The sequence below is a fragment of the Phaseolus vulgaris genome, chromosome 2 (genome assembly GCF_000499845.2).
Source record: "Phaseolus vulgaris cultivar G19833 chromosome 2, P. vulgaris v2.0, whole genome shotgun sequence".
NCBI lineage: Eukaryota > Viridiplantae > Streptophyta > Magnoliopsida > Fabales > Fabaceae > Phaseolus > Phaseolus vulgaris.
In genome coordinates, this window is record NC_023758.2 from 15,612,748 (window position 1) to 15,637,780 (window position 25,033).

Consider the following 25,033-nt stretch of genomic DNA (forward strand, 5'->3'; position numbering starts at 1 on the left):
TTGCTAGCGGATTGCGGACCGATCTGCATAGCCCGCCCTGCATTGTCATCCCTAACCAAAATCACTTCCTTAATATATTATGTTAATGCAACATAAAGATATAAAAAGAATATATTTTATATTCTTTATTTAATATATTCTAAATTAAAATAAAATATGCATTTTAGTCATTATACTTTCTTATAACTTGTATTTGGTTATTTTGGATTGTATATATTATTATTGTTTATATGAGTAAATATTTTTTTTCTTGCTAAAAAATTATTATTCTATAATATATATATATATATATATATATATATATATATTACAATTAAATTGTGGCATGAAGATTCTTTCAATACTTTATTTTACCTGCTTTAAGGTGTTTATTTTATTTTAAGACAAAACTACAATTTCTTCTTTAAAGTATAAGCGATACTAAACTTTCATAATTAAAAAAAAAAATAACACATTTATCTTTTTAACTTTACATTATTTTAGCAATTAAATCAATAAACCTTTTTAGAGAATAACTAAAGGCTTTAATGTATATTTTGAGAATTCAAGGATCAAGGTGTTACATTAAGAAAACAAATCAAAGAATATATAAGTACGTAAATATAAAAAATCAAGACAAACTTTATGTTTGTTAACTGATCTGGGTGAATTATATTAGTTAATTAGGTCTCATAGATAAAGTTGAGATTCTAAGAAAGAAATAGAAGAAGTTAATTTAATATTTCATATTTTTAGAAGTGATGAAAAAGGTAATACGTGTAATTATAAATTTTAAATCTGTGAGAAATTATTGTTTGTATTTAAGATAAAAGACAAGTGTAAAGTGTGTATGATTATATATTTAAAATATTTGAGAAATTAATGTTTCAGATAAAATATACATGTGTGAAGGTTGTCTTGCCAAAATTCTGCATACAAATGTTTGTATTTTACATTATATCTTTTAGCACCACTAATCTTATTAAAGTGTTAGATTTTTCTATTACTATCATTATCATTAGTACTCTGATTGTCATTTCTCTAAAATTTAGTGTTGGATTTTTTCTATTACTATCCTTATTATTGTGATTGTCATTTCTCCAAAAGTTCAACACAATGGAAACAATGTTCCAATTGCATCAACCTCACCTTGATATCAAATTCATATCCTATTTTTCTCCAAAACCTGTTATCTTTTTTTACCAAAATTCCCTTTCCATGACAAGGTGTGGAATGACTATGTCTGCTTCCTCTTTTCCTGCTCCTTCTCTTTCTATCGGGTACTTCTCACTTCAATTTGTTGATGGTATTTTTTTTTAGTAAAATTGATTAGTGTTGTATGTGTAATGAATGGTGTGATAGTATCTAAACAACTATGTTGTTTAGGCCTTTCTTTCATGGATTTTGTGGCTTCCAAAAGGCGTGTCATGTAAATTCATATTTTGTGACTTTTATTGTGTATTTGGATGTGATACAACCAATTTTAATTTACTCATTTCTAATTGAAATTTCAATCATTTATATTTTTCCATTTGTGATCCACTTGGATTTTCGCATTAATATATAAATAACACTACATCTAAGTAATGGATTATGTAATATTTTGTACTATGTTAAATAGAATATTACCACAGTAATAGTAATTTGATTCTAACAATTTAACCCTGGAACACTGAATGGATCAAATTTGTATACAGATATTCAGATCAAATTTGTAAGAGCTTCACTTTAGACAACATCAGGAACTCTTTGATTCAGCAGGAGGATAGCATAATATTTAGTCTTTTGGAGAGAGCTCAGTATTCTCATGACTCATGTGCATATGACAATGATGCATTCTTCTTGGACGGTTTCAAAGGTTCTCTAGTTCAGTACATGGTCTTGCAAAATGAAAAGCTCCATTCTCAGGTTATTACATTTCTGAGACAGTAAAATATTTAATGAAAAAAGAGCCATGATTTAACTGTTTTTTGCATGTCTTCCTTTTGGAATTAGGTGGGAAGATACAATAGTGCAGAAGAACATGCCTTCTTCCCTGAATACTTACCTCAGCCAATGCTTCCACATCTGCAATACCCCCAGGTTTTGGATTTCTATCTTCTTTCTTGTTATGTAAGATAAAAATTTATTTGGACGATATTAATGTTAAACTAATATGTTAGCCATTAAAATTTGCTGATAAAAAAAATATAGAATTTAAAGTTAACCAACTTCAAACAAAATGTGAATTATACTTATAAAATTATAATAAAAATATACGAAATTTATAGCAAAATAACACTTATCTGGGTATCAAATGTCGAAATATTCAGTTCTTATGAAGTTTCAATAGGAAAGTTACGAGTACTCTGTTTTTTCAATATATGAGCACTCTGTTTTTTCAGTATATGAATAATACTAGATTGTTTTGTTCCTCTAATATCACATGTTAGTGATATGTGCTCAAAACTCAAGAAAATTATACTTGCATCTGTCTTTATGAAATGTAGATTATATATGTTTACAGTAATATTTTCATATACTACTAAAGTCATAACATCATAAAATAGGGAGTGCAAAAATGGACACAGTATAAGCCAACTTTCATGGGTCAGAGAAAATTCACTATGCTGCTAAAGATTCACTAAACCTTGCATGGTTTCATATTAAAGTGAAACCCAAAAAGGCCAAACAAGCTAGCCACTTTTTTTTAGTTACTACTTAATAATAACTTCTTGATACTCAAATTAATTGATTTGATTAATCTACCTTCCATTTCCATCTGTGCTTATTCCTAGGTTCTGCATCACTGTGCTGATTCCATCAATATAAATACTCAGATTTGGAATATCTATTTTAAGGATCTCCTCCCAAAATTGGTAACAGCAAGAAACAATGATGAGTGTGGATCTATTGCCGTTTGTGACACTCTTTGCTTACAGGTACTATTAAGCATCATGTGTTCTGAATTTTTTTATATTTTTCAGTAACACTGAGAATTTGAAGTGTGATTTTTTGCAATAAAATTCACTAAAGAGGCTCTAGATGGTGAAGATATATTTTGTCACTTACACTAAAACTTTGACCTACCGGACACCTTTCACTGTGTGTGCATACTAGAAGTCTATCAACACCTACTTAACCAATAATATTTTCCTAATTACATAATGATATTTAATATTTCTCAATACCCCTTTTCAAGCTAATGCTCAGAAACTTCAGTTCTATATCTCAAAAAGGCATGTTATGAGGTGAAAGTATATGATAACTTTGTTATTGTTACATTTCTAGCACATGAGTTATTTTATACTACATCTCCAACATGTCCCTTACAGAAGCTCTTTGGACTTGAAATAGAGACTATTTTATTCTGAAATCAACATTTTATTAGAAAAACAGGGCAAGTAGGAGTGAACTATAGATCAGTTTGTCATAGATATTCTAATATTATGTGATGAAATAACTCCACTGAAAGCTCAAGATATTAGGAAAGGCTTGTGAATGGTTTTATATTACATCCTTCAGTAATTGAGAACCAACCTTAGGAGGTTTTTTTTTCATAATTTAACATTTTCTTAATTTCTTTTCTTATCTATCAGGGTTATTAGCCTTTTTTTATTTTGTGCTTGGGATTTTTCTAGTAATACTTTAATAGCACTTAACCTTACTATATCAGCATAAAATGGACCACTAAGTTAGTTCTTGCTAAAATTTTACACCTCCCATGATCCTCTGCAAGAATTTGCTACGGATCTTTTATTCCAAAGTCGAAATCTATTGGTGTTTAGACAATTTTAACAATTAATATTAATTTGTGTGCAAAAAAACCTCACTTTTGTTGAACCCTTGTAGCTTAGCCATGCCTCCTGAGTTCTGAATGGGGTTTACACACCTTAATTATGATAATGATGAATTCCTTGACTCCTCTCAAACATGGTCCATTAAATATCCTGTGAAACAAAATGAAATTAGGTACAAAATTTTATATTATTGGTCTACTTGGTAAAGTTGATTAATGAATAACAACCAATAAACTTTGCAGAAGATTTCAAAATAAATAACAAACAAGTCACTGTACTTAGAGAGTAAGTACATCAAATAAGTGGTTTTTAAATCTCATTCTTGACTTTCTGTACATTTGATGTCAGAATAATCAGGTAATAGTAGCTTGGTACAAATTTAGAGTATTTGTTATAATGCTTCAGCACCATTGCAGGCTCTCTCGAAGAGAATTCACTATGGAAAATTTGTTGCTGAGGCAAAGTTTCAAGATGCCCCTTCTGAATATGAATCCGCAATTAAAGCAAAAGTAAACTTCTGCATAACTAATTCATCATATTTTCCATTGTGATCTTAAATATGCCCAAGTTACTTAATTTTGTGATGCTACATTATCTTGAACCTCTTTCAGGACAGGAAACTATTGTTAGAGTTGTTGACATGTGAAACTGTGGAGGCATTAGTGAAGAAGAGAGTAGAATTGAAGGCAAAATCATTTGGCCAGGTGGTGAAGATTGATGAAGCAGACAATGTAGCCAATTCTACCTACAAAATCAAGCCAAGTTTTATTGCAAATCTCTATGAAAACTGGGTTATGCCTCTCACAAAAGAGGTGCAAGTGGAGTACTTGTTGAGAAGACTTGAGTAAACAAAGACAAGATGACCCTAAACAGAATGCATGGTAAAGAAAGTAATTATATTAGTGTTTTTATTTTCGTGGAGTTAGTTTAATTTTTTTTATTGTTTGTTGTACCTATCTAATTGAACTCAAACAAAGTTATTTTGTTCTCATTTTTACCAACTCTGATATATTTTAAAATAAAAATCTTATTAAAATGAAGACAAAAAATATATAAAAATATAAAAGAATAAAAACCAGATAACAAATATAAAATATATTAACAGTTATTACACATTTTTTCAATATTTAAAATATATATATATATATGAGCGCAAACTGCGTTAAACGAATCTATGACAGAGAGTTATATTTCATTTAAATCACAATTTGATAAGTAAATTCAAGACTTAAACATCAAAATACATTTCACAATCAATTTAAAGAGTCAATCAATTATCAAATTGTTTAAACTTCAAACCACTATCAAATAATTTTTATTTAAATAAAGAAAACAATCTCGCAAGAGAAATTTGAAACTTGTGACCACATCGCATTCACATCCAAATCCTCTAAACTAAAGTTATATTGAGAGATAAAATTATATTCTCTGACATGATTAGAAGGATGAGCACTCTCAAAAAGTTCCAACTCCTAAAAATAGGATAACCTAACCTACATCACAGAGTCATGATCAATGATCTGAACACATCACTAGAATCTTGAACTAATAGAGACTAATCTTAAAGTTATAGACACTACATTCAAAACATGTCTACCCAAGTGAACAAAAAACTCAAGGAAAAATAAGCAAAAAAGAACTTACTGCTAATCGTCCAAAGGTGGTCTCCAATCACCAAATTGATCAAAGATGGGGTTATAAATCTAAAGAGAAGGCAGAGAAGAAAAAAAAACTTAAAAACAAAAACAGAAATTGTGGTTATTTAAAATGAAAACTGGACAACTGCATTTTTTATTCAAAATTCAATGGCACTTTAAATACACATTTCTCCCATAACCCTCTGAGACCGTCTTTTAAGGAAAACAACATGACGGTGATTGACCATAAAGATGTTATCTCATGTACTTGAAATCGAAACAAAAGTGGTATAATTAAAATAATACTTGAATATTTTATTATTAAAGTGAACAATTCATATAAATAAATAAAAAAAAATCAGTTATTTAAGTTTCATTTTAAATAACAACAATCTTTTAAAAAAAAAATATTTTCTTCTCTGCCTTCTTTAGATTTATAACTCTACATTTCATCAATTTGGCGATCGAAGGCCACCTTTGGACTATTGACAATAAGTTCTCTTTTGCTCCTTTTTCCTTTGAGTCAGTTTTGAGTTTTTTGTTCACTTTGGTAGACGTGTTTTGCATGAGTTGTTGGAGATCCCACATCGACTAGAGATTACAGCCTTTCATTGTATATAAGTGGGTGCAAACCTCAACCTCATGAGCCAGTTTTATGGGGTTGAGTTAGGCTTAAAGTCCACTTTCAAATATGGTATCAGAGCTCTTCGAATGAAGAGTTCTGCTGCGCTTCTCTCTGGTTTTTATTTCCCTCTTTGCTGTTCTTGGTTATTTTATTTTTTTATGTTCTCTTTCAAAATCTTGATTGGTTTTAAAAAACTTTTAGGCAATGTTTAATGAAAACCCTAATCTTCATAGTCTTAATAGTAGTCACACTATTACATGCAATTTTTGTGGTAAATATGGTCATACTGAGACTATTTGTTTTCGCAAAGTGGGTTTTCCTTCTGGTAATGTTAAAACCTCAAATTTTTCTTTTACTAGAAAAGTCTGCACTTTTTGTAATCGTCTTGGCCACACTATCGACACCTGTTATAAAAAGCATGGGTTCCCTCCTGGCTACAAATTCACCAATTGGACATCCCAAGCCAATAATATGATTACTACTGACACTTTTTTTGAGATTTTTCCTAAAGAACGGGATGTAAAGGGGATTCAACTTACATCACAACAGTGTCAATTCCTTACCAACATTTTGCGTCAGCAAAACCTTGAGGATCCTTGTTAGAAAAGATGGCTTTAAACTAGAGGGGCGATGAATTGTTTAAAGGGGTTTTCGCAAACTTTTCAAAACTTAGAATGAATTTATTTCAGAAACCAATTGATTCAGCAATTCAGTTAGCCAAAACAGCAAGCAAAAGTTGTAGTACCAGAAAAACAATCGGTTGTTTCGTAGAAACAATCGGTTGTTTATACCAGGAAACAACAAATAAACTGAATTTAAAGAGTTAGAGATAGAGAGATTGTACACAATTGTTTATACTGGTCACTCAAAACTAGAGCTACATCTAGTCTTCTCACAAACCCTGAGGATATCCACTAAGCAATCACCACTTGATCACTTACACCACAACCAAAAGAATGACCTTGAACACCTCAAGAAACACACTCTCCTTGGCCAACACTAAGATTGTTGATCTTGAACACCTCAAGAACACACAGCCAATCTCAGCAAACACACAGAAACGAATTGTTCAACAGATTACAAAGATTACACTTGTTACAAATGATTATCTGAAATCAATACAAGTAGAATCCTATTCCAGCACCTTGATCAATCACAAAACTCTTAAGCAATCTCAGCACTTTGAAAACTCTTAGAAAAACTTTGTCAAAAGATTCTTAATTCTTAAAACTGTTTTTCTTAATATATTCAAAGATATAGTTTGTTATCAAATCTTAACAAACTCTTAAATTGCATTAAAAGATTGGTCAAAGCATTTAATGACTGGAGCGTATACAGTTAAAGCATTTAAAGCTCAGTCAAACAGAAAACAGTTTTTCTGTTATGGTCCCAAAACAAACAATCGATTGTTTCCTCGAATCAATCGGTTGTTTTGGTACTTAACAGTTTCAACCATTCAAAAACAGTTTTCAATCTTTCTCAAAACACCTAAGTATAAACAATCGGTTGTTTCGACAAAACAATCGGTTGTTTCAACTTAGTTTGAAAAACATTTTACTTTCATAAAGATTGAGATGCTAATTGCTTGAGATTTAATACAAGGGTGGATTACAACATATAAACTACCCCAGAACAAAGCTTAAACCAGGACAGCAACAACAAGCAAAGCAGAGGCTTCAACATCCTTCAAAGGATTTGGATTCTTCAAAACATTGAACACCACTTGGTTCAACAATCCTGCCCCTCACACTCAAATTAATCAAAGAATCTTGGATATTGATTATGGTGCCACTGATCATGTTTGTCACAATTTGAACATTTTGACTACTTATACTAAAATTAAACCTGCCTTAATTAGTCTTCCAAATGGCCAAACTGTTTATGCCACATATTCTGGTTTAGTACGTTTTTCTGATAAGTTTTATTTGTCTTATGTGTTATACGTGCCTCATTTTCAATTAAACTTAATATTTGTTTCTAAACTCACACACCAACTTAAATGCACTTTAACTTTCACTTCAACCCACTGCATTATACAAGAAAATCTCACCCAAGAGAGGATTGGTATAGTTAAAGCCACCGTTGGCTTGTACCTTGTCACTACCTTGCCTGCTTCTAGTCGTTCTAAACCGCATTGTTTTGCTCCTTTTATTAATTGTAATATCACTAAAAAAACACTATGGCATTATAGACTAGGACACCCTTCACATGAAAGATTACATGTCTTAAGCAAACAATACTCTTTTATTATTGTTGATACTCATCATGTATGTGACACTTGTAGTCGTGCAAAACATAGAAAACTTACTTTCACTTTAAGTAATACTGTTACCTCTGCTACTTTTGATCTTGTACACTTTGATATTTGGGGACCATGTTCCATAATTTCTATGCAAGGTTTTCGTTATTTCTTGACTATTGTAGATGATTACTCGCGTTATACTTGGATTATTCTGCTGCATAACAAATCTGAAGTGCATCAGCACATCATTAACTTCACTGTTTTCGTTCAAAATCTTTTCAAAACTAATATCAAAACGATTCGTACTGACAATGGTGTTGAGTTTGCTATGTCAAATTTTTATGCTTCAAAGGGAATTATACATAAAAAATCTTGTGTTGAAACACCACAACAAAATGGCATTGTAGAACGTAAACATTAACACATACTAAATGTAACTCGGGCTTTACTTTTTCAAGCAAATCTTCCTCCTATATTTTGGGAATTTGTTGTAAATCATGTTGTTTTCTTAATAAATGCTATTCCTACTCCATTACTTAATAACATCACTCCTCATGAAAAGTTGTTTGGAAAACCATATGACATTTCCTTTCTAAAAGTGTTTGGTTGTCTCTGTTATGCTAGTACCATTACTGCACATAGGAAAAAATTAGATGATAGATCTATCAAAGGTATTTTTCTTGGCTTCCCGCAAAATACAAAAGGTTATATTATCTTAAATTTAAAGTTTTATAGCATAGAGATATCAAGACATGTAATCTTTCATGAAAACCACTTTCCATATAAATTGGACAGTGGCTTGCCTAAGGACCCTAACACTTTATCTCTCCCTATTTCTAATGCATATAATTCTGCTTTTGATTTTTTTTCTGATATTGCACCTCCTGTCGAGCCATGTGCCTCTACTCCTGCACCCAATATTGTCCCTCCACCAGCCTCATTATCCTATGATCTTCCAACAAATAGTGTCTGTGCTCCTGCATCCAACATTGCACCTCCATCAGAATTATCACCGCATGTATCTCCAGGAAGCATCTCACCCCAATTTCCAAGAAGATCAGCTGGTCCTCACCGACAACCTGCCTATCTTGCAGATTTCCACACTGCAACCAACACTGTAAGTAGTAGATATCCTATTCATAATTACTTGTCTTACAATTCCTTATCTTCCAATTTTTGAAATGTTATTTCCTCTATCAATTCTCATCCTGAACCTCGGACATATAACGAAGCCTCCAAACATGCTTCTTGGCAATCTGCCATGCAAGATGAGCTTCAAGCTCTTGCTGCTAACAATACTTGGCAACTTACCCCTCTCCCTCCAAGAAAGAAAACTATTGGTTGTAAATGGGTATAAAAAATCAAATACCATTCTGATGGCACTGTTGAGCGCCACATGTTAATATATTTAATTTTCTATTTTAAATTATTGGACTTTGTTTGTTTGACCCAACTTTCCTTTTCTGTTTCATCTAGGTCTTAATCTTTTTCTTATATATACACCATGTATTTTACTCCCTAATATACAAGTGAATAAAAGTTTCTTTTATATTTATTTTTCTCTACAATTAGGGTTCATCAAAACCTCTCTTTCTTCATTACGATTATGTGCGATTACGTACGCTACATTAAAGCATCACATCAGACAAGGAATATTCATCTTGATTTACTGTAATATGGTATCGGAGTCATTTTGAGCCTATCCTAGCGAGTGTTTGTGTTGGGCCTATCGTGCCACCCGCTATCGGGCCGCTATCGGACCACCCATAATATATAGTCCCACGCACGAGTTGGCAGTCTCGGCGTGAGGGGGTGTGTTGGAGATCCCACATCGACTAGAGATTACAGCCTTTTATTGTATATAAGTGGGTGCAAACCTCAACCTCATGAGCCGGTTTTATGGGGTTGAGTTAGGCTTAAAGTCCACTTTCTAATATGAGTGTCTATGGCTTTATGATTAGTCTTTATTAGTTTAGGGTACACCCAATAGTCTTACATCGCTCAAAAGTCGAGGTCAAGACACTTTAAATACATCTTCATCCCTTAACCCTCTAATGCGCCTTTTAAGGACAAAACCACGACGAAGCTCCGAGTTCCAAAACAGACAATACCTTGGATGCAGTGATTGACTCTAGTGATGTTATTTCAACAGACTTAAAGCCGGAACATTGATGTTATAGTGGAAATTGAGATCCCTTAACCCTCTAATGCGCCTTTTAAGGACAAAACCACGACGAAGCTCCGAGTTCCAAAACAGACAATACCTTGGATGCAGTGATTGACTCTAGTGATGTTATTTCAACAGACTTAAAGTCGGAACATTGATGTTATAGTGGAAATTGAGAAAGGATTCCAAAGACGAATCATTGTTCCCTTAGCCCTTCATTAGGGGGTTTGTTTGATACATACAATAGTCCCATATTGTTTAAGAATTATGGTCAGGAGCACTCTAAATACACCTAAACCCTAAAGCCACTAATTTTATCTCAGCGAAATTAAGTTCAGAATATTCTATTCTCCACCTAGGAGCTCCCCATGTCCATATTCGGTTAACACCAATTGAGAATAATGCTATAATTCACCTTATGAAAAAGATAAAGAGAGATGCTTTAAATGAGTAATCCAAAATGCTTGACAAAAGCCTTAAAATTCATCAAACAGCTGGAGAAAACTATAAAATCATGTGATGTGTGGTCTTTCACCATTTTCTTCTCAATAATTGGAAACTTCGATTGGAATGAAAATGAATTGGTTTATGATAGTGCCATGGTCGGTGTTATTAGCCTTTTGAGCTGGAAAATACAAATTTCTGACCCCGCCTTCTGTGTTGCCACATATTTTTATTATCACAAATTAGCTTCAATGTTAGCTTGCTTGGTATTTCAAATTCACATATTATCATAACATTCAAAGTGATATTAGAGGAATAAAAGAGTTAGGGTTAAACTTAGTTTCTGATTTTCCCTAATGAAAGGCTACATAAAACATATTTCTTAAATCACCTATTTTATAGGAATAAAATATAATGCAGCAAATTAAGAACAATGCATAAATGTTATATTATAATAATTTTGATGATTTCCTATTGTGAAAATTATGTTTGATTAGAATTTAAATTTTTATTATGGAAAATATGCACAGATAAATTAAACATAACAAGGATAAAAATAATGAACATATTTTCATCATGATTTTCAATCTATTTAATTGTAAAATTTAGCAAAAATGTATGAATTAAATATGTTATTAGTGTTTGAAAATTGAAATTAATTTTTTATTGTTTAAATTCAAAATAAAATTACTTCTTATATAATTTCAAAGATTGTAAGATGTTTATTGAAAATGAACATGTAACATGCTCGCAACGTCAGTTAACGATTGTCGTCTCCAGAAATGGAACACAGATTTTTCTGAAAAATATAGTGATTAAAATAATTTTATTTCTTAATTTGAGAGACTAAAATTAAATCATTAAAAAATTTAAATCCTGAAAATATAATTAAGTCAAGGATTATATTACTAATTGTTGGTTTAATTGTGTTTTTTATTTTATAAAATTTGGAATAAAAGTGGTTCAGTTTTTGGTTTCTTAATATTTTTTTAAAATTAGAAAAAAATGTTTTAAATATAAATTTGAAGACTTAAAATAATTTTTTAAAAAATTATTTCCTTTTTTAAAAACTAAATTGTTTTAAAAAAAGTTAAAAGACTAACACTAATTTGATTCAAACTTCCATGTGAACATGTTTAACAAAATCAAATTTCTATTTATCCAGTTAAAAAGTTACTACAAATTCTAATTAAATTAAAAAAAATATAATAATTTTTTCTCACAATTTAAAGTTAAGGTGAAACTTAATTTTCTTGGAAATATACGCTAGATTAAATTTGTATGTAATACAAATAATATTTTACATTTTTATTTAGTTTTAAATAAAAATAAAGAAAAAACAATTTGTACTTGAAAGAGATAGGTGGGAACGTAACGCCACTTTAAGCAGTGTGTGCATCAGCGTACTTTGTCCTATTACCCTTTGCCAGCTCAGCCTATCTTCTGATGCAAAGGTGAAACCTTTATCATCAGTTCACATACCTTTCCATCTTCCTTCCTTTGGGTTGTGTTCTGTGTTCCATCCAACTCCAAACAGTCACAGATTCTTCTCCTTGGCTGCATTGCACTCCGAAAAGTGAAGGGAAGGGAAAAGAATAGAGGCCTAAACAGTTAGACACCCCAAAATGGAGAGGGCTCTCACTAAAGTTAGCAGCTTGAAGGTGGGGTTGGGGAACTCATGGATCACCAAGAAGGCCAAGGAGGAGTTTTCTAACATCTCTGGAGACATCTCTGTAAGTATTTCTTTTTGGGTTTGTCTGGCATTGCCTTTTTTCTTCTTCTTCAGTGTGGTTTGGTTCTAAACATCTTTTGGAGTTTGAGAGATCTGAAATAGAAGAAGCTTTGTCAATTGATGTTTTTTTTTTTTTTTTCATTTTAGGGTGATAGATTCCCATGATGTTAAGGGCTAGATAGTGCTTGATTCTTCATTAAAAGTTGTACCTTTGAGTGTTTCTGTAAAATGGGGTATGATTTGTCTTTTGACTTCATCTAGAGAAATTTTCTGGGTTTGGGAATGTGAAATCCCTTTTGAACCTATTTCCTGTGTGCTCTGTGTGAAGGAAAGGAAAGGGAAAAGTGTGAAATGGTATATATGTTGAAGATGAAGGAATGAAGGTGAATGAATGATTGTTTAATGACTCTTAAAGCGTTTTTAGTTTTTCATCATGATTCCCTTCCAGTTTCTGATAGTGAAATGACATGGTTTGCTTTAATCTGAGTAACAGATGTTTGCATATCGTAGATCTTATAAAACATTCTGGAGCAGTTTGGACCATGTGGTTTACCATACTGTTTTAGTTTTCTTTTATTTTGTTTGGTCTGAAAGAGTGCATTCATTCATTCGGAATTGCACAAAAGTTTAAGATGTTGGTACTTGATTTTTGCTACTTAAATTGGTACATAATGTAGAAATTTTTGAATCATAAGGTGGGAATTAGCTGCAGATCAGTATGATTTTACAAATTGTTTGTGCTAACAGATTAAATTTTATGTAAAAGTGGGTTTGTGGGTGTAGGACACAATTCCAATTGGCAATCCTGTTTGGTGTTTAGCCTTGAGATTTACTGTGGATTTTGATGTCACTGCCATGTGTTTGCTGAAGAAAAAATGGTGATATTTTGCAGATCTTCTCAAATACGGTTGAAGAAAAGGCAAAGTGGATCTTCAACAAACTAAAAGGTATTAATGCGCATGTCTGTCCATGTATGCATACTAAGATTTACTTCACCCGATTATTTTAGTCAATTTAAACGTGGCATTTCTATATCTCATATTTTCTAACATGTAAATCTTCATTGTTTTTAATAAACAGTTATATAGCACTATGATAAACTAGGAGGAATATGCACCAAAACTTTGAATCAATCGATTTGTAAAATAGCAATCTAATCATTATGTTCATCACAATTCTGCAAATGCTAACATACCATTAAAAGTTTTCCATCTCATGTCTTTTTCACATATCTATTTAGGTATGCTGAGCAATTTATAAACCACTGCATTGATTCTAAAATCACTTTTTTCATTCCCCTCCTTTTTTTTTCTCAGGCAAGCCCCAGAAAGGCCTACCAGAACTCCTCCAAGAGTATAATTTGCCGGCAGGGCTATTTCCTCTGAACATAATCTGCTATGAGTTTGATGCAACCAAGGGTAAGCTGATTGTGTACTTGCCATCTGCAAGTGAGGTCAGCTTCAAGGACTCTTCTGTGGTGAGATACGCAACCCGAGTGAAAGGGGTGCTTACAAGGGGAAAGCTTTCAGCAATAGATGGAATGAAAACAAAGGTTCTTGTGTGGGTGAAGGTGACAGGTGTGGCAGTCGAAGGTTACAAGTCTGATAAGTTGTGGTTTACTGCTGGTGTAAAGAAGTCAAGGCCAAAAGAAGCATATGATAGGCCTCATGATGCTGTCAGAGTATCAGAATTCTGAGTTTACAAATGTTGGTTATTATGTCATTACTATTATTGGTATGGAACAGGTAGTCCACATATTGTTGGAAATTTCTATACACAAGTTAGGAACCTCTTCTCTATATGTTATTTTCTATCAATGTTCTGGTCATTCATTGTCTCACTGAACGACATTTTTCCGCAACTATTACGGATTTGGAAAATAATTTCCTGAATAGAAAACCATGCACACGTTATTTTCCGAACTGGTACTAATTGTTCACGCTGAGAATTTGGATACTTGCCAATCGAATTTTCACCTTTGTTTCTTATTAGTGCAATAAAAATGTTTTCAAATTTTAATTTTTGGAAAGCCAAATTCTGAGAATATTTTTTTCAATAATGAACAGGAACTGAAGAAGGTTGTACGGTGGTGATCAAAATTTGATTTCTGAAAACTATATTTTTGATTTCCAGATTTTTACTTTAGTGTATAATAATTTAACCTTATTAATAATTTTCTCCGCTCGATTAAAATTTCTTACTTACAAAAAAGTTTAAAGTTATTCTATTTTTCTTAAAAAAAAATTATTTTATATTTGCTTTCTTCTTTTTCCATTTACTCTCCATACAAAAGAATTCAGAACATCATTCCAAAGTTTAGAAACCAAATTTCGATCATCGAATGATTTTTTCTGCTCATGCTTATTGAAAAAAAATCTCTAGAATTTGGCTCTAGAAAAACCAAATTTTGGAAACATTTTTACCGTGCAAATGAGAAACAAATTTTGATAACATTTTTATTGATGCGAAACAAATGTGAGAATTCAATTTTATGATAGTCAAATTCTCACGTTGAACAGTTTTTAGTGCTAGTTGAGAAAATAATGTGCGGAGAGTTATTTTCGGGGAATTTCCCAAGTCCGTACGGAAGGATTAGGAAGTCAAAACGATAAATTTTTAACATTGCACTGTTTGCCTCGTGAAAGTTTTGTTATTAAATCATTGAATCCATCTTTTATTGAATCCAATTTTACATTTGACAGTAATTTAAAACTTTAATGAACTAATTTGATAATAAATGTTTTTAAAGAACTAACTTAGTAACTTTGAAATGATAGAAAAGTACACTCAATTTTTCAGACATGTAATACGAGGAAATGAAAAATATATTCAGAAAACAACGCAAATTATTAACGTCTTGCATTAAAACTATTTCAGACTCTTTACTATAAAACTTCAAATTATAGTTCCAACAATGATGGGTCTAGATGCCCCTGTATCCCTTTTTTTAAATTATATCACAGTTTCCTATTAATATCATACGGCTCAATGGGTCTGGAATATATGGATTTATTTACCAAATACAAAGGCCAAAACTTTCATTGGTCAAAAATTGCAAGAATTGTTGTTTCCACAAACTCGTCTTGCTTCAGCTTCTTAATAATTTACTAAGAATCTGTATTTGTAGCTCGAAGAATCTCATATAAGGATAGAACATTTTCAATAGTCAATAAACCAATAATGAACCATTCCAAGAAATCTGATTTCCTGTTCTGCAGAACTTCTTGAAGAAAATGAATATTGTGCTGCAAACAACCAAATTGATGTAATAAGCCTTAATACAGGGAAAAACCAATATTATTTGAACATAATAACTAACCTCAACTACTAAGTTTAATATACAGGGAAAATGGTGTGCATCTAGCTCACGATTTGTGTATAATTTTTAACCAAATTATTTTGATCACATGGGCTTAGATTCTAATAATTTTCAAATGCATTGTTTAGATGAAATGACTAATAATTACCTCTACGAATTTCAATTTGAAATCCAGGTTTCCAAAGCGTTGTGCAACTTCATACTCCTCCCGAAGATACTCATATATTTGAGCATACTTTGCATCCCGCCAAGCAATTTCAGATCTGATAAATCAATCCACAATAAAACATTAACCAAATCTTCTAAGTGTTGACTGGGATGAAATGAATCCAAAAACGAAATATTTGAAATCTTTTGGGATACTAAAACAAAAGTCTTTTCCCACTAAGTGAGGTTGGCTAGGGGATACTATAATCGGAAATTTTCAATGTATTATTACATAAGCATATGCATGTTTTTCTAATGCCTAAAACAAGACGAAAATACCTCTCAAAGAGCCCAACTTTAAGAATCACATCGGCCAAATTTGAGTTAGCCTTCCCAACAAGCTGAAGTAGTTTCTTCTTATCCATGGTGAAGGTTCCAGTTTTCTCCATTCCACGATTTATGCCGGCGAACTCTTCAACTAAACCATCAACCTGATAATAAGAGATAAAAATGTCAAATATTCAATGGTGCCATTTTAAGGGTTGTCTTTTTTCTTCAGGGTAACAAATGACAAACAAAGTACAGGAAATAAGATGACATTTGGCAAATATTAACCTGTGAGACAAAATAATCCAGAGCTATACTTTGTCCCAGTACACTTCCAATTATACGGATACCATCAGTATCCAACGATTTCAGAACTATGTAGTCTGGACCTCCTTGCATGTCCTCAACTAACAATGGCTTCTCCTTTATTGCATAATCTAATCATACAAAACAAAAACATGTTAAATATACACTACAGGATTCAGAAGAACTTCATGACTAATTGGTTTCTTTGAAGAAACTTACCATCTTTTCTCATCTCTCTAAGTAAACCAGATGCATGCCTCTTAACTAATTCCAGGTAACTTTCCACTTCATGATCCTCAATATTAAACAAGACAGCTGACCCATACTGATATACAACCATGTATTGACAGTTGCTTGCTTTCACGTGAAATCCAGGTCCCTGAATCAAATGCCTAAAGTTGTTCAGACTTTGTTAAATCAGTCATGTTACTGTACAATTTAGTCACAGATTTTGTCATTATGAACACTTTAATCTTCTTTTAACTAGAGTATTATTTTCGTTTATGATACAGTGAATTAATGTACTCCTCATCAATAAACAAAATATTGCTATTTATAATATGACTCAGGCTACATAAATCAGAATATGTACTTGAATTTTCTCTTATCTTTCCCTTAACCTTCAAATGCACACATAATTTATTTCAATGACTCCAGTCTAATAAAAATCTACCCTCATGGCTTATAATCCCAATCTAGTGTCTGGGCATTAGACATGAACATTACAAGGTATTATTATATTAAACCAAGTATCCTAAAAAATGATGGACACATAAGGACTCAACAGAGATATTTAAGAACTATTTAGTGACATGCTAATTTCTATAGAAAGACAAAAGGTTCTTGAGAAAAATAAAAATAATAATAAACCTTACATTAGAATCCAAATTAAAGTCACAGAAGCGGAGAGCAACATAGTTTGAAGAAGAGCGAGAAGAGGGAGGAACAATGTTTCGGTGATTATCAGCCTGGATGCCCTTCAAATTTATACTGCCAAAATTATGAATCTGAGACAGCCAAATCATAGAGAACAAAAACAGGAAAACAAAAAGACATGTGAGAGGAAAGGGTTTCAATTCAAACCCAGAAACACAATGAAAACAGAATGCATCACTCTAAAATAAAATAAAAAAAACAAAAAATTCCCCGAAAACTTGACAATCTATAAATCATGCAAGCATTTAAATTACCACTTACATAAAAGAACCTAAAAAAACACTCCAAAATCCCAATCTGATACAATAAATGCAACAAATTTACAGTCCCCGCACAAACGCAGTCTTCTAAATCCAACACTAAACAGTAGTATTACAGTAAAACATACGACAAATAGAAATACTAAAACTACAAATAATAAAGCTAAGCTGCAAATTTTACACATCAAAATGAATTAAACCAACAATAATAATCATAAAACTCTAAAGTCCAAATCAAAGATTAAAACTAAAAAGTACAAATTTCAACTCCCACACAACATGGTCTTCTCCTCTTATGGAACAGTAGCGGACGTAATAAATAACACCGCAGAAACGAGAGTCCGAGAACGACCCATTTACACAAAAGACAAGATAGTAAAAGGGGCCATCGAAATTAACGAACTTGAATAAGATAGGATACTGGGGGTACCTGGTAGAGAGGAAATAAGCTTTGACGGGGATTTTGACAGTGGGGTCGACGTGCGGGGCTCCGAACTCGAATGGATCCGGGTCGGGTATTTCGGAAGGTGCAGCTGCGAGAGAGAGAGAACGGTTGAAGGAGGGAAAGTGGGATTTGGAAGAGTAAGAAGAAGATGAAGAAGTGGTTAAGCGGTTATAGAACAGAGAGAAGGTTTTCCATCTTCCACCCATTCGCTGAGAGGAGGAGGGTCTTCTTACAATGGTTTTCTATTTTTTTTTTTTCTCTTAGCTTTTGCTTTGTGACTTTGTCATGTGAATAGGAGCAACCTAATTAGCAGGAGTTTCCTCAAATTTCCCATTTATTTATTTTTTTGCTGTGGATTCAATTTTTTTATTCAATCTAGGTTTGAATTCACTTTCTTTTTTTATTTAATAATTAAATTTTACTAAATTGAATTTAGTTATCGGTTAAGTAAATACAAATTATAACTTCTTAAAATAAATCTTAAATAAATATTTTTAAATTATTATAAAAAATACAAAAATATATAATGTGTTTATTTGTTTGGAAAAAACATAAAATTAGTTTTTTAGTCAAATTATTAGACAATTTATATTTTATCATACATTTATTTTATAATTAGATTGAATTCATCATACTTAAAGTTTATGTAATGTTGCTCAAATTAACTATAGGTTAAATAGGTTTTTTTTTACAATATTTGTTTTTTTTTTTAATGTAGTTCTAATAATTTTAAAGTTTAATGTAATCATTTTTCTTAACGTCATTCTATTGGTTAACGATAAAGTGTGACGAAACAGTGATATTTTTGTCTTAAATATTACTTTATTTTTTACATATTTTTTCAGGTGAAAAATACCTTAGCATTAAATCTATTCACAAACACACTTAAAACTCATACAAGATTTGTTATCATCGCTTGACGTTGGCTAGACTGGATAGAGACTTCTGCTTCTGATCTGTCTCCTCTTGTTTCTTGAAACGTGTTTCCGTTGAGATAGAGGGGTCTCTACCGGTTTATCACACTCCGACGATAAGTCAGTAAGAGCATTCAAAAAATCAAATTAGTTTCAGTCTTAAGTCTCTAGAAACAACATACTTTTACTGGAGGACTCAAACTCCTTTTATAGATATTCCTTCAAGAACTTTCACTAACGAGAATATAATCTCAATTGAAAGCATTTAATCATAACAAAAAAACCACTTGTTCACGTGCACCTCTTATCTTCGGGTGCTAACAACAGGAAAATATTTTGTTTTACATGTGCACCATTATTCTCAACAACTTTTATCTGTACTTAACTAACATATGTATCATAACCAAAATAAAATATTCCTTTTGTCTTTAATTATTTTTCTCCGAGCTGACCATCAATATCTGGGCCGATCTCATGACCCGCCTTTTGGGCCCAAAACCGAGCTGACCATACCCAAACTCTTGGATCAAGGTCCCAAGCACTCATGTCCAGTACACAAGCCCCCCAAACTCAAACTGAGCTCGACTAGGCGAAGAGGCTTACCAGCATTTGGCAGCTAACACGACGTTTTCCCCAGTGGGTAGGTGAGGCGTGGTTGCCGAAGCGTTTCTAATGAGACATCTCACCATATTGGATCTATGGTGTACACATGGCGTGGTATCGACAATGGAGAAAATCCTAGCTTTCGAATTCCACTTTTTCGTATATACCCCTCTCAAGCTACCATTAGCGCCACACTGTTCCATTTCCTCTTGCTTCAAAAAAATTTCTCCTCGGCGCTTCCTTCTAGCTCTCATGCCTCCATCCACCACCGTCGCACCAAACTCATCGCCGTCACCAGGTATCCCATTTAACTCCTCTAATGCCAATCATCTATTTCTGGTTTACATTACGAGACTCATTTCAATACTCTACGCAACTTTCACATTCCCAATTCTCTCTCGTTTTCTTATTCTAAGAAGCTTCCTCGCATTTTCCCTCTCACCATCACACACTTCCAGTCGTGTCAACCAGGTAATTCCTTTCTTCACTTATGATTAACTGGCTGATGGTGTTGCATGGATTGAAATGTGCTTTTATTTTACTATTGATTTGTTCACTCTACTTGGCATGAACTGGATCCGTACTTTGTTTGTGTTTGCGTTTGTGCTTGTTCTAGTTATTTTCTACAATGGATTATAGTGCTATGTATCCCTAGGCCAAAAAACACCTTTTAAAAGAAACCTCTTATTATACCGTCCATTTACTCCTTAAAGATTTGACAGAAAATGGTTGCACCATGAGTAAAAGATACGAGGGTCACATAAAAGCCATAAAATGTAGGGAGGGCGAGCCCATTTATTGTGACGAGTCTTCGGACCCTAGTGATCCATTTTTGTTTTTTCTATGCAACGTTTTTCAAAAGGTTCTCCTACATCTCCCTTTATCCATCTTTGAAAAAAGGTTCTCCTACGTCTCCCTTTATCCATCTTTGAAAAAGAGCCTTTGGCCAAGCTCAATGTCGCCCCTGCCCAGCTACACCCTAATAGCTAGGCATTCATTCGTGCTTTTACTATTTTGTGTGCTAAATTCGACATCTCACCATCTGTTGAAGTCTTTTTATACTTCTTTGAAGCTAAACACACAAGTAGAAAATTGTGGGTGTCTCTTAATGGTGCCCCTAGAAGAGCCCTTATCTCCCTCTTCCAGTTTTTATATAAAAATTTTAAAGGCAAATTCGTTAAAGTTTGAGCCACAACAGGAGATTCAGCCCTTCTGGATGGATTTCCCCTATATTGGACCCCTCAACCCAAATTCCAGAGTGCTCGACGCCTGGAAGTTCTATCACCAAAAGATAAAAGGATATGCTAATTCCTGTCGAGCTTGAAGGTCGTCTTCAACACCTCCTACTTAATAACCAAAGAGTACATTCCCGGTGCTCTGAAGGCTTATACTGGTACTCCTCATTTCCTACTCTTGGTGAAAATAACTCTGCTACTACTTATTAATCATTTACTTATTTTCTTTGCATAAAGAATTTTGACCCATATCAGTAAGGCGGAGCTAGCCGAGATGGCTAAAAAGAGAGGGCAACTACCAACATGCCCAAGGATTCTTTAACTCAGAAAATGAAGGATCTAATCACAATTACCCAAGCCCCAATCGAGCAAGACGAGGAAACCACCTCGGGGCTTGTTTTTAAAAGAAAAAGGAAGGCAACCACTCCTCCCACTAAGCACTCTCCCTCAGATGGTCGAGCCTCGAATCAAGACGTCGCTCACTTATTCGACCATGCTCCACCCCAAGATGTAATTGTCATTCAGGAACGCGAAGCGGAGAGCTCTAAGAGGAATAGCTCGTGGGATCCAGACTTTGACATCCCCACATATGGTTAAAAGGCTTTTCTGCCCAACAAGGACAAAGAGAGACTCATGGCTCATAACGAAGATCATCTGCTTGTTGATGCCATGAAGCAATTTGGGCAAGCCTTTGCCATGGGTTGTTTGGTCATGACCAGGACGAGAGATTGGAGGGTAGCAGAGGACCAAAGGATCCAAGAGAAGGCTTAGCTTCACAAAGAAATAGAGTGCCTTCAATCTGAGCTCAAGCATTCAAATAACTTGCAACAAGAAGCTGAACAACTTTGAGCCGAGAAAGGTAAAGAGACAGTAGACCGAGCTCAAGAGGCTGCAAGCCTGGCTGAAGAAAGGAACAAAATCTTGGCCAAAGTCGACAAGCTAAAGAGGCAGTTGTCCATAAAGATGAGGATCTTGTCAAGACCACATAATCATTTAAGCAAGATGCTGCCCAATCCTATCTTGTGGGATTCAAGGCAACTATCAAACAAGCATCAACATTCCATCCCAATCTGGACTTCTCAGAACTCGACCTAAGTAAAATCATGGTCGATGGCCAATTAACTGTTTTTCGAAAATCTGTTATAAGTTGTTTTTCTATTAAAAGAAAACTTGTTCCTACGTTTAAACATCGATCATACAATTGAGAAAACAAGTTTTGCATAAGAGAATTAAGGATTTACAAAGAATTAGCATCTGTTCTTGAAAGATTTCAAAAATCAAAGGTGTGCTTGTTCTTGTTTGGTTCCAAAGCTTGATGAGAGGTGCTGCTACTGTTTAAGCGATCTGTTCTACTGGGTTAAGGCAGATTTCTGCATCCTCTATCAGGTGTATTCGTTTCACATTTCATTTCTTGTAAAAGTGTGGTTGTAAACTCTTCTTGATAGGGTTTCTTGAAGAGTGTGTATGCTGAAATAGTGTTTTTCAGCAAGTGTACCAAAGTTCTTGTAGGGTTCAAGAACAGTGGTGTTTGTGGTTGTTTGAATTGTGATTTAGTGAATTTCACCTTGGTTTAGGTGAAGACTGGATGTAGCTCATTGGAGTGAACCAGTATAATTGCTTTGTGTTCATTCTCCCTTAATCTCTGCACTCTAATTCACGCTTATCTGTTAATCTGCTAGAAATTGAATCTGTTCAATTAAAAATAAATTTGTTCTTTCTGGGCTTGATCATACAGTTCTTATTTTCTGGAAAATCAGCTTGGTTCTGTGAAGAAGATATATGATCTGTTAAATACAACTGAAACAGGTTGATTGTGATAGGTTACCCAATTGATTGTCAAGCTAATAATTGAACCTTTATCACTTGCCTATAAAATTGAAGGTCACTGATTTGTGTGTTTCATAATATACTCCTAAAATCAGTGTGTGTATCTGAAAAATCAATCTGCATAATCTCGTGATTAACTTGGCTGATATAAACGTTTTCTAGTATAAACAGTGTCAAAATAAATCTGTTCATTTCCAAATAAATCGATTTATTTTCTGTGTACTGTGATAAAATCTGATTATGCGCAAAAGTTTTAAAAGGTCAATTCACCCCCCTCTTGAACTTTGGCACTATTAAACCCAACAATAGCAACATCTAGGGTTGACATAGCTGCGTCTCAGGCGGACAACGAAGAGCTGCACAGAACCAGTGAGGAACTACGCAGGAGTTTGCAACAGGCAGGGGAGCATGCGGTGGATGAGCGTGCCCCACCCATACCACCTAGGGCATGCCCAATGTCGTTCTCTCAGGCAATTATGGATACTATGTTACCGATCACGTCTCTAGCTCGAAAGTCACCTTCACGGGTGTAGAGGACCCAGATGCTCACCTCACAGCGTTCCACACCAGTTGATGCTTACAGGAGGATTTGATGTTATGTGCTACAAGTTGTTGAGGAGCACACTGACAAGCGCAACGTTGGAATGGTTCGTTAGTCTCCCTGACGGACACATTACTACCTTCAATCAATTTGCAACGCTGTTTAGAGAGCAGTACCTTATCAACAGGGCTCCCCCTCGAATTTCTTACGATGTCTTTGACATAAAATAGTATGATGGAAAGTCCTTGAAAGAGTTCTTGAATAGGATTGGAGTCCAGGTGGTAAGGCTAAAAGCCACGGACGAGGCCATGACGGTGCATGCCTTCACCAAAGGAATGCTACCAGGGCCCTTCAGTGAATCTCTGCTTAGATATTACCCGAAGACGTTCTGCAAGATCAGGGGTCGGGCTATGGCGCACATCGCCACGGAAGATCGAGTCATAGAGAAACACGGCTACGTCGGTCCTGTCCGACCTCGAGCAGCAGGTCGACCTCAACCCATGAGGGTGCACGAGGTGACAACAGAGAAGAAAGGCTCGGGAAAGCAGCAACCTTACGAGAAGCCCCAAACTAGAGCACGCACACGGGGAGATCCACCCCCCAAGCACAATTTTCGTGTAGAGCTCAAGGAGTTGATCGCTATCCCTAACATAACGATAAGACTGAAGATGCCTCCGAAGACCGACAAAAAGATGGGGCTCAACAAGAACACTTGGTGAGAATTCCACCAAGGATATGGCCACCTCATACGCAACTACTTGTCACTGGGATACCAGTTGGACGAGTTAGTGAAAAGCGGCTTCTTGAAGGACTACCTCCTAGAGCCGCAGGGGGATCAGGCGTTAGCAGCCACGAGAGTAGATCAGGGGCACGAGGTGCCCATTCATGGTGAGATAAACACCATCTCCGGAGGGTTCTCATAAGGAGGATGCACCGCCTCCCAGTGGAAGAATTACGCACGGGAGGTGATGGCAATAGATGTACAAGAGGCAGATCATACTCCCAATGTTGACCTCGTCTTCACCAAGGTCGACCGTTAGGACGTCGTTCCACATGACAATGACCTGGTGGTGATTTTGGTAGTGATAGCAGGAAGGAGGGTGCATCGTGTCCTTGTGGACCAGGAAGTTCGGCCGATGTGATGTTCTGGTCGACCTTCAACAAATTACAGTTGTGTCCAGACCAGTTGAGGGCTTATATCGGTTGCTTGTATGGTTTCACTGAAGACCAAGCGAAGGTGCGTGGACACATAGAGTTGAGGACGACCTTCACAGACGACACAACTTCACGCACTGAAAACATCAGGTACCTCGTTGTTAACGCTCCGTCAGCCTACAATATACTTTTGGGTAGACCTGTTTTGAACAGGATTGGAGTGGTGGCCTCTACGAGGCACATGAAGATGAAGCTGCCTTCCCTTGAGGTTACAGTGATCACCATCAAGTCTGATAAGAAGGAGGCTAAGAAGTTCTACGAGAATAGCCTCAAGACGAAGAGAGGAATGTTCGTTGTTACCACCCAGCCTCCGAGGGAAGAAGGGGTCACCCGCGCAGAGATCGCCCGGGAGA

At 34.4% G+C, this 25,033-nt stretch overlaps 3 protein-coding genes across 4 annotated transcripts; 2 read left to right on the forward strand and 1 right to left on the reverse strand.

Annotated features, from left to right (window-relative positions):
- The first annotated feature begins 1,095 nt into the window (after positions 1 to 1,095).
- On the forward strand, positions 1,096 to 4,606 carry LOC137809632 (chorismate mutase 3, chloroplastic-like). The gene is made up of 6 exons (XM_068610736.1): positions 1,096 to 1,285; positions 1,685 to 1,887; positions 1,975 to 2,061; positions 2,757 to 2,900; positions 4,175 to 4,267; positions 4,370 to 4,606. Exons 1-6 carry the CDS (start codon positions 1,096 to 1,098, stop codon positions 4,604 to 4,606), a joined length of 954 nt encoding a protein of 317 aa, XP_068466837.1.
- Positions 4,607 to 12,257: 7,651 nt separating this feature from the next.
- LOC137810792 (uncharacterized protein At5g01610) lies at positions 12,258 to 14,433 on the forward strand. The gene is made up of 3 exons (XM_068612232.1): positions 12,258 to 12,606; positions 13,498 to 13,552; positions 13,922 to 14,433. Exons 1-3 carry the CDS (start codon positions 12,499 to 12,501, stop codon positions 14,299 to 14,301), a joined length of 543 nt encoding a protein of 180 aa, XP_068468333.1. The 5' UTR covers positions 12,258 to 12,498; the 3' UTR covers positions 14,302 to 14,433.
- A 1,165-nt stretch (positions 14,434 to 15,598) lies between these two features.
- Positions 15,599 to 18,651, reverse strand: LOC137810793 (protein RETARDED ROOT GROWTH, mitochondrial). 2 transcript variants are annotated; one of them, XM_068612233.1, is made up of 7 exons: positions 18,331 to 18,651; positions 17,580 to 17,694; positions 16,924 to 17,083; positions 16,687 to 16,835; positions 16,411 to 16,562; positions 16,073 to 16,187; positions 15,599 to 15,850 (listed from the first exon to the last, which is right to left on the reverse strand). In XM_068612233.1, exons 1-7 carry the CDS (start codon positions 18,549 to 18,551, stop codon positions 15,713 to 15,715), a joined length of 1,050 nt encoding a protein of 349 aa, XP_068468334.1. In that variant the 5' UTR covers positions 18,552 to 18,651; the 3' UTR covers positions 15,599 to 15,712. The 2 variants fall into 2 exon arrangements, with proteins under 2 accessions (XP_068468334.1, XP_068468335.1); XM_068612234.1 differs by having other exon boundaries at positions 16,924 to 17,096; positions 17,580 to 17,681; positions 18,331 to 18,641.
- Between the last annotated feature and the right edge of the window lie 6,382 nt (positions 18,652 to 25,033).